Here is a 15,481-nt window from a genome sequence, read left to right as displayed (position 1 = left end):
CTACCTAGGATTTGAAATCATCAATTTGTTTATAATTAATTCTAATAAATTAAAAGGACATACTAGCACGTTTGTTTTCTTTTTTTTTTTAAATATATATTTTTCATTACGGGTTGAACTATCTCATCTCGTATTATAATATTCAGTATTAACCAGTTCAATCATATGTAATTCTCATCAAACGTTATTCTATTCAGGGCACGAACCAAATCAAAACGTAGGGGCTAGCTAAAATTTCGGGGTTCGGGGCGGCGCCCCGGAAAAGAATTTAGGTTCACAAGAGATTGCAAAAGTAAGTTTATATTGAAATTTTTTAATTAAAATGACATATATTGTTAGAATCCTATGGATTCTAATTGTACGAGAATTAATAAAACTTGTGCCACAAGTTTTCATATACCGTGAGCTAAAGAAGGGAAGAGTCCTTGTAGCTTTTAATTCTTTTAATTTGTCATTAATTGATTTATAATAGGAATTATTCTTCTAAAGAGTTATTCTTATTTTAACCCAAGACTTTCTTGTGTGCAGGTCTCCTATTGTTAGAATCAAAATTGGAGTCTAATTATTCTCAAAGTCTTGGGCAACAAGTCTTCATGTTGCCATATAAACTGCCGTGTGTTTTTTTTATTGAAAAAGGAAGAAGTGGTTTCCATTGGTTTATATGTTGTCATTAATTGTGATATTATTTTATTTGGGAATTAGTGTTTGAATAGGAGTTAATATCTTTTGATAAGATTTATATCCTAATATGCCTGATACGTATATTGAATTGGACTCTTGTAGGATTCTTTATCAGGCTTATAAAAGTGGAGCAAATACACGTTAGTGCCGTGCGGCTTTTTTGGAGAGAAAGATTTTCTCTGTTCTGTGTCGCTCTTCAAGCGTTTTTTTTTTTATCGAGAGAAAAATTCACAGAGAAATTATTATTTGCTCTCGTTTTTATTGCTCCATCGTGATACGTGATTTTCATAGAACATATACCGGCTTCAAGGCTTTGTGGTGAAGACACCAAGATTCAAGGAGTATCACAAGTTTGCTTCTTCTATACAAAAAGAAGATCGGTTCTTCGGGAGAGGGGCTTAAACAGATCTCGGGAGGAGATCGATCCGCCGACTGAGGGATTCAGCGTTGAAGGGAGTTCAACCGTGCTGAGCAAGGGACGTGCTGCAAATTGAAGATTTATAATTCAGCGTAGTATACAAGAACGGCGTCAACAAAGAGGGAGTCTTTGTATTTTGATTAAGTCCTAATATTGTATTCGTAAAACTAAAAATTAGTAAATCTTATTTGCAGGTCCCCGTGGATGTAGGGTACAGTTGTATCCGAACCACATTAAAATTTGTGTCTCGTTTATTTATGTTTTTACGAACTGTTTCACGAACTGTTGCAACACTTCACGCAACAGTAACGAAAAACTGAATCTGACACAAATAATTTTTATCTGCACGAAATAAATTCTAACAATTGGCATCAAGAGCCTGTCACTAGATACACTTAGTGAGATTTTGGGATTTAATTATTTTTTTATTTTTTTGTGCAGACATGAATAATCATCGTGAAGGCGCATTCCTACCACCTCTCTTGGGTGAATTGAACTACTCTGATTGGAAAATAAGGATGAAGATGTTCATCAAATCTATCGATGAATGGGCCTGGCGCGCGATTCTAATTGGTTGGACACCTCCTACCTCAATGAATGAGTCACACGAGATCATTCAAACCCCAAAAGAGAAGTGGAGTGATGAAGAAGTACGAATCGCAGATTATAATTCCAAGGCAACCAATGCTATCTTGAGTTGTATCGATGAAGACCAATTCAAATTGATATCAATGTGCAAATCAGCAAAGGAGGCATGGGATGTTCTACAAGAGGCCTACGAAGGAACTACTCAGATAAACGAGTGCAAACAGACTGTCGCTGAAACTGTTGCAACAGTTGAACAGACTGTTAAGACAGAACTTAGGTATGATAAGTTACATTCAATATCTGATAAAATATTAACTCCGTTAAATCTTGCAGGTGATGATTGGGATTCAGAAAACAACAGCGATGATGACGTGTCATCCTTGGAAGAATTAAAGGAGTGCTATGAAAGGATGTACGAAAAATTTCTTCAGGTATGCGAGTCGAATAAATTCTTAGAAAAAGAGAAGCTTGTCCTAATTGAGGAAAACAAAGTATTGAAGGTAAGAATTTCTACTCTTGAACAAAATGTTATTTCTGCTAGTAGAGAAACAGATAGTTTGAAGGCCAAATTTGCTAAAACCCAAGATTCTATTTCAAAATTAAATACAGGTAGGGTAAATTTGAATGAAATTTTGAGAACAAATCAGCCGAACTATGGTCATCTAGGTGTAAGAGGTAATAAACTATCTGATGATGCTTTGAAACAGAAAGAAGATCCTATAGGAAAAATCAATTTTGTTAAACAATGCACTGTTTCACAGACTGTTGCGACAGTTGCGCCAAAACAGTCATTTCAAAGAAAACGTTTTGTGCCTATTTGTCATTTTTGTCATGTTGCTGGTCATATACGACCCAGGTGTTTTAAGTACTTGAAAATGGTTAAAAGAATAATGGCCCGCTCACCACTTTCCGCCAAAATTGATCACACTTTTGTGTCGTCTCAAAAACCCAAGATAAAGGTTGATTTAGTGAATAAAACTCAACAAAAAATCTGGGTAAAGAAGTCTGATCTTAATTGTTTATCTGCCATTACTTCTTTAAACTCATGTCATGATAGTACTAACTGTTCCAACAGTTCTGGTGACAAAGCTAGTTTTGGGAATAAAAAACTTGGTAATCTGAATTGTGATAATTTGAATGCGAAAAATAAGTTTATGAATCCAATTCAGCATTCGAGAACTAAGCTTACTGATATCTGTCATTGTTTCATAAGGGGCTTGGTCGAAAAGGGGGTTGTCTCAATTGATTATGTTGCAACGGAGAATGAATTAACTGATGCTTTTGCAAAAACCCTTGATGCACAGAAATTTGATTCCTTGCGAAAATCGCTGGGAATTTATGTTGTTTAATCTGATGCAGTTGCATGAACTGTTGCAACAGTCTGTGTGTCCAGACTTGCAACTTTTAGTGGTAGGACACTTCATATGTTTTTGCATCTCATATAGGACCTCATTAAGCATACTGCATATGATTGAGACAAATGTGAATTTGATACTTCGTGTATTTCTAAATTTTGTGGGGTAGAACTTCACCAATTCCCAAAATGATTACTTAAAAGGCTCCAACTTATTTATTTCTCTGAATAGTCTTGTCATGGTTGGATGTTTTTATAGGGAAAAGCTGCCTCTTTTAATGAATGAAAGCCCTCTTGAACTACTGTTACTAATATATATATCTACAACCATTTGGTCAGTGAATAGTTCGAAGCCTTTTTGAGTCGAGTCAGTAAATCACGTGGCCGAAAGCTCGCTACATGGACCAATTAGAAAGCCCAGGGGACTACACATTGCACGGCCAATATAAATTATACATATGGTCAGTGAATAGTTCGAAGCCTAGTTGAGTCGAGCCAGTAAACCACTTGACCGAACACTCACTACAAGGCTCAATTAGAAAGCCCAGGGGACTACACATTGCACGACCACCATAATCTCGTTCCTTTTAATTGCTCTATTTTTCATGAGAAAAAGCTACCATTAGACGTGTGTGTACGCTACCTAATACGAGCATCTTTGTGTTTGACTTGGGATTATTAAGTTTGTTGGTTGCATTGGCAGTCGGATTTTTGGGGATTGCGCTTATCGTGAATGTGAAGATAAATCCCATATGTTTTGTTTGTCCATGCAGTATCCTATTCACATATGTCTCTTCACTCATGTCTATTTCTCATGTTTACTTTTTGTACTGCATTAGGCATTATTAAAAAAAAAAAAAAAAAAAAAAAAAAAAAAAAAAAGAGAGAGAGGGAGACGGGATTTTTGTTTATGTGCCGGTTAAATTTGATTTTTTTTGTTGCAACCGGATCGATTGGGCTTACTCCTCACATTTCCACGTTTCTTATGAAGTTTGGCAAAGTCTGTAGTCTTTGCTATTTAATGTTGGATTTGATATCACTATCCTTTGATTTTCGCATTGCAATTATCGTGTGGTATTGAGTTTGTGAGTTTGTGATTTTCTGTGCACGTTATGTATAGTGATTCTTCTCACTTCCTTCCAAGATTCTCTCTTCGTTTTGATCTTTTTGTTAAGTGTTTGAACAGCTTGCTTGAATCATCAAGATCATTAGTCCATGTTGAGTTATCTCTGCATGGTGATTGCCCAGAAAGGGGGAGAAAAGAACAGGAGAAAAGAACAGTAACGATGGCATGAACACAGGGGGAGTTCCGACAACTGTTGCGACAGTTGCTGGAACAGTGCAGGAATGCAGGGGGGTTCAGACAACTGTTGAAACAGTGCATGAGACAGTTGCTGGGCAGAAATATAGGACAAATAATAAGCATTGTGAAGAGAAGTTGTTTCTGCTACTGCATATCCTTTTTATCTCGTGCTTATCTGAACGAATTATCTGCTTTTATTTTGGAACTATGGTTTATTTACAGTTTACATTATCTGGTGAACTGTTTGATAAACTGTTGCAACAGTTTATATGTGCAGATGTTATTCTGAATTTGCTAACCCTTGTTCATGCATGTATCATATAGTTAGGGGGAGTAAATATTCTGACCAATCAATGCCAAAGGGGGAGAGTGTTAGAATCTCGTGGGATTCAAGTCCACAACACCAAGTGAAATTCTATGGAGATGTTTATTGTCATTAATTGGTTTAGGTCTTCACAAGAATATAAAAGGAGGAGCTATAATGCCGATGTTATTTGCTGAGTCTCTTATCACGTGGATAATTTACCACGTTGTCATCCACCGCCTTCCAAGTCTATCAATCCGAGTAACCAAAGGGGAAGAATGAATGCATTTACAAGAGGAGCTGCCTAAGGATCATTCACAGAGGGAGATACACATGCAGGGGGAGCTGACTCCGTTGTGAACCACCTGCCGAAGCCACTACTGTGGGAACAGTTGCTGAAACTGTGGCACTTACTGTTGCAGCAGTTGATGCCACTCTTGTTGTTGAAAAGAGTTGATGATGATCTTTTGTTTTATTTGCTTCGGTCTAATCATCTGATTGTTTTATTTTCAGGTTTTTTACTCAGCGGGAGAAAATGATTATAATCAATAAACGACAAAGGGGGAGATTGTTAGAATCCTATGGATTCTAATTGTACGAGAATTAATAAAACTTGTGCCACAAGTTTTCATATACCGTGAGCTAAAGAAGGGAAGAGTCCTTGTAGCTTTTAATTCTTTTAATTTGTCATTAATTGATTTATAATAGGAATTATTCTTCTAAAGAGTTATTCTTATTTTAACCCAAGACTTTCTTGTGTGCAGGTCTCCTATTGTTAGAATCAAAATTGGAGTCTAATTATTCTCAAAGTCTTGGGCAACAAGTCTTCATGTTGCCATATAAACTGCCGTGTGTTTTTTTTATTGAAAAAGGAAGAAGTGGTTTCCATTGGTTTATATGTTGTCATTAATTGTGATATTATTTTATTTGGGAATTAGTGTTTGAATAGGAGTTAATATCTTTTGATAAGATTTATATCCTAATATGCCTGATACGTATATTGAATTGGACTCTTGTAGGATTCTTTATCAGGCTTATAAAAGTGGAGCAAATACACGTTAGTGCCGTGCGGCTTTTTTGGAGAGAAAGATTTTCTCTGTTCTGTGTCGCTCTTCAAGCGTTTTTTTTTTTATCGAGAGAAAAATTCACAGAGAAATTATTATTTGCTCTCGTTTTTATTGCTCCATCGTGATACGTGATTTTCATAGAACATATACCGGCTTCAAGGCTTTGTGGTGAAGACACCAAGATTCAAGGAGTATCACAAGTTTGCTTCTTCTATACAAAAAGAAGATCGGTTCTTCGGGAGAGGGGCTTAAACAGATCTCGGGAGGAGATCGATCCGCCGACTGAGGGATTCAGCGTTGAAGGGAGTTCAACCGTGCTGAGCAAGGGACGTGCTGCAAATTGAAGATTTATAATTCAGCGTAGTATACAAGAACGGCGTCAACAAAGAGGGAGTCTTTGTATTTTGATTAAGTCCTAATATTGTATTCGTAAAACTAAAAATTAGTAAATCTTATTTGCAGGTCCCCGTGGATGTAGGGTACAGTTGTATCCGAACCACATTAAAATTTGTGTCTCGTTTATTTATGTTTTTACGAACTGTTTCACGAACTGTTGCAACACTTCACGCAACAGTAACGAAAAACTGAATCTGACACAAATAATTTTTATCTGCACGAAATAAATTCTAACATATATATTATAATTTTATCATATTTTAAGCATGACAAAAAATTTAAATTAATCCAAATTATTCTAATAATGTATCGTACTTAATATTATGGGAATTCATGGCATCGTCTCATGTTATTTTGTAGTCATTGATAAAAAAAAAATTACAAATAAGTAAATATTCATAAATTTTAAAATAATAGAAGTTTTAACCATTTCATTTAAAAAAAATTATACTTAATAGTGTATATATATATATATATATATATATATATATATATATATATATATATATATATATATATATATATATATATATATTCAAAAAAAAATTAAGGATTAAAACACATATTTATAAAAACTTTGGGGGGGCCAAAAGTAATATTCAAGAAATACAGTACCAAAATACCTAAAATTTTTATTTTTTTTTTAATCTTGGAACCTCAACAGCCCCCCTAGCCCCTTAATAGTTCCGCCAATGATTCTATTGTTGCTGATCGATCACATACATGCCAGATAAAAACGGCTCGGTTGGTTGATATTATCGGCTATTTAATTATTGCTTTTTATTAATGTATTTTTCACAAAAATAAGATGACATTCTATCAAATTTTGTAAAAGTTTTTTCAAAAGATATTTAAAATTTTGGAAAAATTTACGCTGCAAAAAGCACAACCTTAAAATTAAGAGTCTTTTGTATTAAATTTCAACAACTATGTAGAGGTCTATATAAACTTAGATTTTGAGCTTTTAAATTTTGCCTTCTTTTATATATCGTTTTAACTTTAAAAATAAGAATTACAATTAAACATATTTAATAAATTTTTATTATTGAAAAAGTGATTGTTCGGATAATTATCAGACAACCAACTTTTAAGTAAATTAATAAGCACCAACCGATCCATTTGTACATGGATGGATTAAAATTATCGACGGACCATATGGTAAACACAATTCTATAAATTGAGCTATTAAAATTGATTGGGTTAGCCATATTTGCCAACTTTACAAGCACATTTAAATTGATGGATGTAAATATTCTTTTTGTTTTTTTATTTCCAAGTTCATATAATAAATGCTTTGAGAATATATTAAATTTTAGAATTAATTTAAATCCAGAATTTCAAATTACAGTGTGCTTCTTAATAAACATATTTTAAATAAAACTATGAACAAAAAACAAAAAAATGAAGAAAAAAACTTAAAACCCACACACTTTCTTGAAAACCACCAACCCTCGCCGCCGCGGACTTGAGCAGAACCGCCACATCTCCGACTTGAACTCCGGTGTTCCCAACCCGAACATCGCCGCCAACCACCACCCTCTGCTTTTTCATATACCAAAAGTAGCACTTCGACCTAACCTCCGTCTCCAAATCCACCCGAAAAACCACCACCGCCGCCGACGAACCATTCTTCGAAACAGACGCAAACGCATCCGCCCACGGCACACCGCGCGTGTTGGCCACGTCCCTGCGGTGGGCGGTCTTCCTCATACCCTGGTAGAATCCGGGCAAGCCCAACGACCCGATTTTTTTACCGGGCGGGTCGCCGTACGAAAAGGTTAGGTTTAAATCACCGTACAGAAGGCCGTTGAACGGCATCACGTTTTCGAGCTTGAGGTCGAAGAAGAGGAAGGTGTTGTTGATATTGTAATAATTATTATTATTATTAATCGAGAATGTATCGAGGGCGGGAGCGTAGAAATCGACCACGTGGCATAAGGGTTTGTGGTTTTGGAAGCTGAGGCAGAAACATATGAAGAGAACCGGGATTAGGATTAGCCATCTGACCGTTAATTCGCATACGGGTGTGCACCAGATGTTGCCGCAGCCATCGTCGTCGTACGGCATGGCGGATGATCGGAATTTTGTTTTACTTTTTGATTGGATGAATAAGATGACGACGAAGAAGAAGAAACAAGGTTGTGTTATGATGTTATTATTTATTAGAAGGAAAAAACAAATTAATAATAATAATAATAATGAAATATGTTTCTTTATACCGAACTCCTAATGTGATCTCGAATGGCTGAAAAAATCCTCGTATTAAAAAAAATTTAACAAGGACAATATGTGTTTAGTTTTGCAAAGCACACTGCTTCTTTCTTCTAAATTGGGTGTTGACTTACGTGAAATGACTAATCTAACCTATTTGCAAATAAATCAAATTATCCCCAAAAAGAAAAGTCTTAACTTTTAATCACTTGAGTTTATCTCTCTCCCTCTCATTTCTTCACCTCAGTTTGCGAGGGTATTTGGGTCTTTTAGTGTAAAAAAAATAGATGCCCACTCGCGCACAACCCGCAAGTGTACCTTATGTCGAACTCGAGGAAGTTGAGTCTTTTTTTGCTTTGATTAATTTTTAGAAAGGGTTATGTGCTAATATTTTTAACATGAGGGTTTTTTCGGCCATTCAAGATTATATATATTTGGTTTTTGCAAATATACATTAATTTCTCTTGCTAAAGTTTGTTGAAGTAATAGTAGAAAAAAAAATAAAAAAATACACATATATCACATCAAATAAAGTTCATGAATAGTAGAAATTCAAGCATCTACTTATATTATTTATATATATTTTTTTGATTTATTTATGTATCACATCATACATTGTAACTTAAATATTGGGAGAGACCTATTCAATGAATATAATATGACATCCAATTTCGTTGATTACATCACACGACCAAGACAAGCAACACACTACCAACAACAAAAGTCAACGCCGGAAATCGCTGGCTGCTCCGCCGGTTCGCGGCGGAGGTGAGCCGGACAGCCTCGCTCTGCAGTTTCCTACCGGAGGCGCCCACCTCCACGTCACTCCCAACTCGTAGCCACCTCTTACTCGAATACCAAAACCAATAGTACCCAAACCTCACCTCCACCGCCAACTCCACCCCGAAAACCGCCGCAGATCCGCCGGAAACAGCCGCTAGAGCACCTTCCCACGGCACCCCACGAGCCTCCACCACCCCTCTCCGGTACGCCGTCTCCCCCTTATCAAGAACAATTCCTCCCACGGTGTAGTTCGCTACGTCGAGACTTCTCCCGAAGCCGTAAAAGAAGGTGACTTCACCATCGCCGCAACTTATAATATGACCTTTCGTAGGGTTTACGAATTTGAGGTCGAAGAAGAGCGTCGGGTTGACCGGAGCGGCGGCGGCGGCGGCGTTGGGATTCTCCGATAGGTCGAGCGCCGGAATGTAAAGTTGTTGGAGGTAGAGTTTCGGCATATCGACGACGAAAGTTGAAACCAACCATATTGTAAAGATTGAAACAAAGCATATTATGAGGGTGATTAATATGATGAATATGAACCAATAATCCCTACATATGTAGCTTTGCGTGCTAAAACGACGTCGTTCCAGTGGTTGGAGTAATGGAGAAGTTTCATCATCCATTTTTTTTAATTAGGTTCTTTTTTCTGTAGGTTTTGGATATATGGTGAAATTAAAGGAGGAAGATGGGTATATGAATTTGGAAGAAAAACTTTTGTTTGGAGAAAATAAATACTTTTGTATAATTGAAATAATTAGAGCACTCATATGAATATTACAATAATTTACCCAAATTATAAGTAATTAATTAAATATACAAAATTTATCCACCAAATGGGTTATTAAAATAAAGGTAAATTACACCTACATCACTGAGGTATATATTAAAATAACTTTTAACGTCTTTATAGTATTTATAATTACAATCACACTTTTGATTACAGCTGTCTTTGACAAGATATGTAAGGTTTTTGAGCGTGTTGAATATATGGTAAATGTTTTCAGATCCAAATGTGAGAATGTGAGTGGGGTGACATGTAACGACTATACATCACATCTTGTGCTATGGTTAATAAAATTCATTTTCCGATTAAATTGAAAACAAAATTTACAATCACCCCTGGAACATTGTTATAAATCTTAATGAAATAATGCATTGGATAAGTTATGCTTTAGGGTTTTAATAAACTATTAGTTTCAAACAGTGACGGAGACAACATAGAGCTAGGGGGTGACATGACTCTCCTAACATTTCTTAAATTCTCATTATGATCTATAAATTTTCGCCTATGGTAGCATTAACGGCCCCGCATGAAATAAATATTGTGCAAATCGGTCCTCAGGACATAAAATCTTGGCTCCGGTAATTATTTCAGGGATGCGACTGTAATTACTTATACCAGATGAACCATAAAGTTGTTTTATATGGGTATTGACGCACTTAACAAGAAGGATTCTGCTACGTCTTCGTGCGGGGCATTCATAGAAGATTGTTTAAGTATTGCAGCTTCTTTTGATTGGGTTATTTTTCCTTCTGTAAAACCAACGTGCATTCATCTTGCTCATGCGATTGCTAAGTCGTATAGTAACATTTGTAACGAGAGTTCGACTCTTCCGATCCTCAACTTTTGGCCATCGTGGCCTAATAAAAAATAGTTGAGAATAAAAGAAAATTTCAATGGGGATTCATAATACAGGTTGGAATTATTAGCTGCAGTTTGAAAGAGCATCATCTTATTGAAAGCTCTATAAGATTATTTTATCTTTGATTACTATTTCTAATTGATTTAACTAATTTAATTCTTTATTAAATGATCAAATACTTTGGACACAAGTTGATCGAAGAGTTGGAGTTTATACAATAGGGTAAATAGCACTTGACCCCATGTGGTTTCAACGTTTTGCACTTCACCTCCTTCAGATATTGATTTGGTCACATTACCCCCTAAAGTAAATAATATAATTTTAAAAAACAATTAGTATAAAATTTTGAAATAACTAATATAGAATATACAAATATATATTTGAAGAAAAAACTGTGGTGCTTTTCTAATTAAAAGAAAGGTAAGAAATGAGTGTAAGAGTTTTTATTAAAGAAAAAAATGGGCAAAATAGGTATTAACGTAATATTTTAACTTGAAAACCTTCAATCACTTCGAATTTGGGCTAGTGAGCTGCACTTTCGATATTTGAACGGTTTGTCAAACGGCAGCTACCAATTGACAACCACAAGGGGCCGGGGTAAAATGACCAAATCGATATTAGAGGGGTTGAAGTGATATATGTTGAAACCATTACCCTATAAAATTAAATATCTCTTTTTTACGTATAAAATAATTTATAATTCTTCTTTTTTTCTTGTTCCCACAATGTCTATTTTGAGGTGCAAACTAAGGTCCCATCGTCTCTCGAAAGGCATATATGGTCGCGTTGGGTCGTGGAAACTCAAATGGTCTTCGATCTGAGTCCCTCGAAGGTGACATAATATCTCTCGGGAATAAGCTTTCTTCTTCCATCTCTACGTCTTAGCTCAGATCCGATCAATTTTTTTTAACAAGTGATTTTTCAATTCCCACCGGCGGCATCAATGATCGAGTTATGTTTGTCGGGATGGTGATGCGGGCGTGATGTCAGCCGCCTTCTATGACGCTTGGACTTCCAATTTCGCAGGAATCTATGTCGTTTGAGCCAATCAAGAGGATTTTCGAAGTACGCATTTTCAGACGACCGTCCGGTATTTTACACTGCATTTCGGACAACCGTCTGAGCCTACGAGTTTGCACAATAAGGAAATTTCAGCTCCACAAGGAATCTCCTGCATTTTTGATAAATCTTCGTATTTTACTTAAGCTGCATAAGGAATCTCGGTCGTCTGAGCCAATCCTAGGCTCTTTTTTTTTTTTTTTTTTTTTTTTGAGAAATCTTCATGTTTATTTGCTTACATGGTTTTACTTGCTATTTGCATTTACTACTTTAGTTTAATTTAGTTATAATTTAGTTTAATCAACTCTAAATTCGACTGTGTAGGGTGGACTTGAATATAATTGGGATAATCTATCGCTTAGGATTAGATAGTAGAATATTTCTTATAGTACTGAACTTATAATTATCCACTATATTATTTGTTCGATACGTGCATTTGCATAGGGATACGAGGGAGTTTGGTTATAGAGAGAAATTGGCGCAAGTTGTTCTTAATTATGCAAGCCCATATATATCAAGAACAATCACACATTTGCTACGTGAAATAAAATAGAGTCTCATGGAGTTAAAACACATCAAAACCTGTCCATGTTTTACTTAGAACAGCTCACAATAACCTTATAACATTTATTATAGCTTGATCATTTATTAATTAATATTCGAATTAATTAATTAATCCTCAAGTATATATTAGATTCAATTTCATAGTCCCATAAATTCGATTGTGAATGTATTTCATTGCTGGAATTAGCTCCACAAACAAGCTCCTCCACCTTTCTTAATATTTCTTCTCCTCCAAAACCCAATCTGCACTGCCCATCCTACAAAATTATACACAAATTAAATAAAACCCTATAAATATATAATATATATATATATATATATATATATATATATATATATATATATATATATATATATATATATATATATATATATATAATTGAAGTGACCTTATTATTATTATTATTATCTTGGAGAATTTGGATAGTTGAGTTCCCACATCTGGCAAAAGTGGCACTTGCTACTTCAACTTCGTGCCGATGAAGCATTCGGATAATATCGTGAAAAGTTGAAAAATCTTTGAGCCCTTTTGCTAAAACGACGTCAATGTTCGGTCCCATATTATGAACTTCAACAAGAGGAGTTTTTTCGATACTCGTTGTGGTTTGATCTTGATCACAATATTTCTTTCTTGGCAATTTTAGAGAGTCCTTCTTTCGACTCATTTCTTCGAGCTTCGTTTTCATGCTTTTGATATATTCCACTGCTTCATCGATTTGATCCGGCACCGGCAATCCTTCAACCTGCATCCATTTTTTATTTTATTTTTAATATTTCCATTTTTTTTTTTCAAATTTAATTGGTTACTATTTTGCATATGGTTTTATATTCAATCTCCAAGAAAGATGGACTTCTTGAATATTTTTTTTTTTTTTTTTTTTTGGTAATGAAGGAACTCGCAGCCGAATATATAGATGTACCGAGCAAATCTACACTCTTTTGTATAATAGTTTGCAAATTAAAATATACGAGAGACGTAAACCACACTAGGCTAACCATATATGACTAGCTCGACCTAACAACTGTTGGCAAGGGGATTCGAACCTGGGTCAGTTGACACAGACTCACTTGGATGCAATCACTAGATCATCCCTTATAGACATATATATAGTTCTCATATATATACATATATGTATAGTTCTTAGTATGAGAGAGAGAGAGAGAGAGAGAGAGAGAGAGAGAGAGAGAGAGAGAGAGAGAGAGAGAGAGAGAGAGAGAGAGAGAGAGAGAGAGAGAGTAACAAACATCACAAACCTAACTCGAGATCTAACCATTTTCTCTTTTTTTCTGGAATAAAAAATGGAGGGAGAGAGAGAGAGAGAGAGAGAGAGAGAGAGAGAGAGAGAGAGAGAGAGAGAGAGAGAGAGAGAGAGAGAGAGAGAGAGAGAGAGAGAGAGAGAGAGAGAGAGAGAGAGAGAGAGAGAGAGAGAGAGAGAGAGAGAGAGAGAGAGAGAGAGAGAGAGAGAGAGAGAGAGAGAACCTTGGAGGTATGGTGAGGAAGGAGGGAAGTGAGGTTGGAGTAGAGAAATTTCATTCGATTTCTCCGATTCTTCTCTGTGATTTTCCTTTCAATTCTTGGAGCTGAAGAAGAACTATTAGGGCTGCAATAACGAGCTTGCTTTTCCATTTTCCCAGTTGCCCTAATTAATTGACTGCAAAAATCTGTGTCTAAATATTAAACATTAAATTAATTGCAAGAGAAGTGGTAATCAATATTAAATAATAATATATATGCAATAAACATATATATAATGTTGGAAAAAGTAGAATAATTGATGGGGTTGAAAGTCAAAAAAGTAAAATTAATAGGAGGCCACTTAATTTAGATGTGGATGCATAGAAACACCCTAATTAATTATATGGGTAAATTACAAACACCCCATGAGGTATGGTCAAATTACAAAAACACCCCTCTTGTTTGGATAATTACAACCATCCCTCAACTCCTCAAATTTAGTGAAATCTTCGAGATTATATGGAATATTATCACTTTTGTACCCGTTTTATCTCATTCAAACTCTACATTATGAAGCAAGATGATCATAATATGTGATTTTTAGCTTGTATATATCAATTTTTGGTGCATCGGAAACTGTATTTTTACACAAAACGAGTACAAACTAGAGCAAATTTCACGGAATCTAGATGATTATGTTGAATTTGGCACCATAAGGGTGGAGGTGTAAGAAAAAATCATAGTTGAGGGGGGTAAATGTAATTATCCAAACAAGAGGGGGTTTTTTGTAATTTGACCATACCTCAGGGGGTGTTTGTAATTTACCCTAATTATATTTCAATATAAATAGTAGTAAGAAGAACGTTTGACTTTTTGCACACGTGGTTTTTGTTAGCGCAGCTGCTCGGATCCTAGCACCAACTTCAAACGAAGAAAGCTCCTTCAAAAATATACAACACGTGCTTTTTTTTTTTTTTTTAACGGTGAAAATTGAAAATGAATTTCCAATTTCCGCAGGTTTGGATCGGAAAAGTTTCGATTTTGGAACAACTTTTTTCATCATATTTCCAAATTTAGAATTGTCGATTTTTTGGATTGAAGTTCGAATTCTATAAAAAAAATATATATATATATACATATTTCCTATTTAATTTCTGAAATTAATTCCAAAAATTCTGAAAAAAAATTCCCATGAAAAAGCACCAATAATGATATATATATATATATATATATATATATATATATATATATATATATATATATATATATATATATATATATATATATATATATATATATATATATATATATATATATATATATATATATATATATATATATATATATATATATATATATATATATATATATATATATATATATATATTATATTTTATTTAGAGTAAAATAAAGTAAATATTAAATATTGTTTTTACCTTATTGCCTATGTTGGATTCTCAATGTCTTTCCTTTATGAAACGGGATGTTCTTATTTTTTAAAATTTACGAAAAAGTCTCTAAAACTTTAGAAAATATTGAAGCTCATGTGATTTGGAATTTCGAAATTTCCATAAGCTTTGGAATTGGAATGATTTTATAGGTTTCGAAAATTTTAGAGGTGGAATTGTAATTTGTTTTGTACTTCCAAAATAAA

At 34.6% G+C, this 15,481-nt stretch overlaps 3 protein-coding genes across 3 annotated transcripts; all 3 read right to left on the bottom strand.

The window, feature by feature from the left end:
- Positions 1-7,404: 7,404 nt before the first annotated feature.
- On the bottom strand, positions 7,405-8,271 carry LOC105972022 (protein NDR1). Its single transcript, XM_012996958.2, has one exon. It carries the CDS (start codon positions 8,176-8,178, stop codon positions 7,492-7,494), a length of 687 nt encoding a protein of 228 aa, XP_012852412.2. The 5' UTR covers positions 8,179-8,271; the 3' UTR covers positions 7,405-7,491.
- A 590-nt stretch (positions 8,272-8,861) lies between these two features.
- LOC105972021 (uncharacterized) lies at positions 8,862-9,850 on the bottom strand. The gene has a single exon (XM_012996957.2). It carries the CDS (start codon positions 9,726-9,728, stop codon positions 9,006-9,008), a length of 723 nt encoding a protein of 240 aa, XP_012852411.2. The 5' UTR covers positions 9,729-9,850; the 3' UTR covers positions 8,862-9,005.
- A 2,388-nt stretch (positions 9,851-12,238) lies between these two features.
- LOC105972020 (transcription factor bHLH162) lies at positions 12,239-14,087 on the bottom strand. The gene is made up of 3 exons (XM_088811738.1): positions 13,852-14,087; positions 12,761-13,114; positions 12,239-12,628 (listed from the first exon to the last, which is right to left on the bottom strand). Exons 1-3 carry the CDS (start codon positions 13,996-13,998, stop codon positions 12,476-12,478), a joined length of 654 nt encoding a protein of 217 aa, XP_088667864.1. The 5' UTR covers positions 13,999-14,087; the 3' UTR covers positions 12,239-12,475.
- Between the last annotated feature and the right edge of the window lie 1,394 nt (positions 14,088-15,481).

The sequence above is a fragment of the Erythranthe guttata genome, chromosome 13 (genome assembly GCF_056151865.1).
Source record: "Erythranthe guttata isolate IM_541 chromosome 13, IM_541, whole genome shotgun sequence".
NCBI lineage: Eukaryota > Viridiplantae > Streptophyta > Magnoliopsida > Lamiales > Phrymaceae > Erythranthe > Erythranthe guttata.
Note: the sequence above shows the minus strand (reverse complement) of the source record. Positions and strands in the feature narration are given on the sequence as shown.

Coding starts and splice junctions, on each gene's coding strand:
- LOC105972022 (XM_012996958.2), bottom strand. CDS start 8,178: ATGCCGTACGACGACGATGGCTGCGGCAACATCTGGTGCACACCCGTA.
- LOC105972021 (XM_012996957.2), bottom strand. CDS start 9,728: ATGGATGATGAAACTTCTCCATTACTCCAACCACTGGAACGACGTCGT.
- LOC105972020 (XM_088811738.1), bottom strand. CDS start 13,998: ATGGAAAAGCAAGCTCGTTATTGCAGCCCTAATAGTTCTTCTTCAGCT. Junction 13,115..13,851: donor TTCCTCACCATACCTCCAAG/GTTCTCTCTCTC, acceptor AAATGGATGCAG/GTTGAAGGATTGCCGGTGCC. Junction 12,629..12,760: donor ATAATAATAATAATAATAAG/GTCACTTCAATT, acceptor ATAATTTTGTAG/GATGGGCAGTGCAGATTGGG.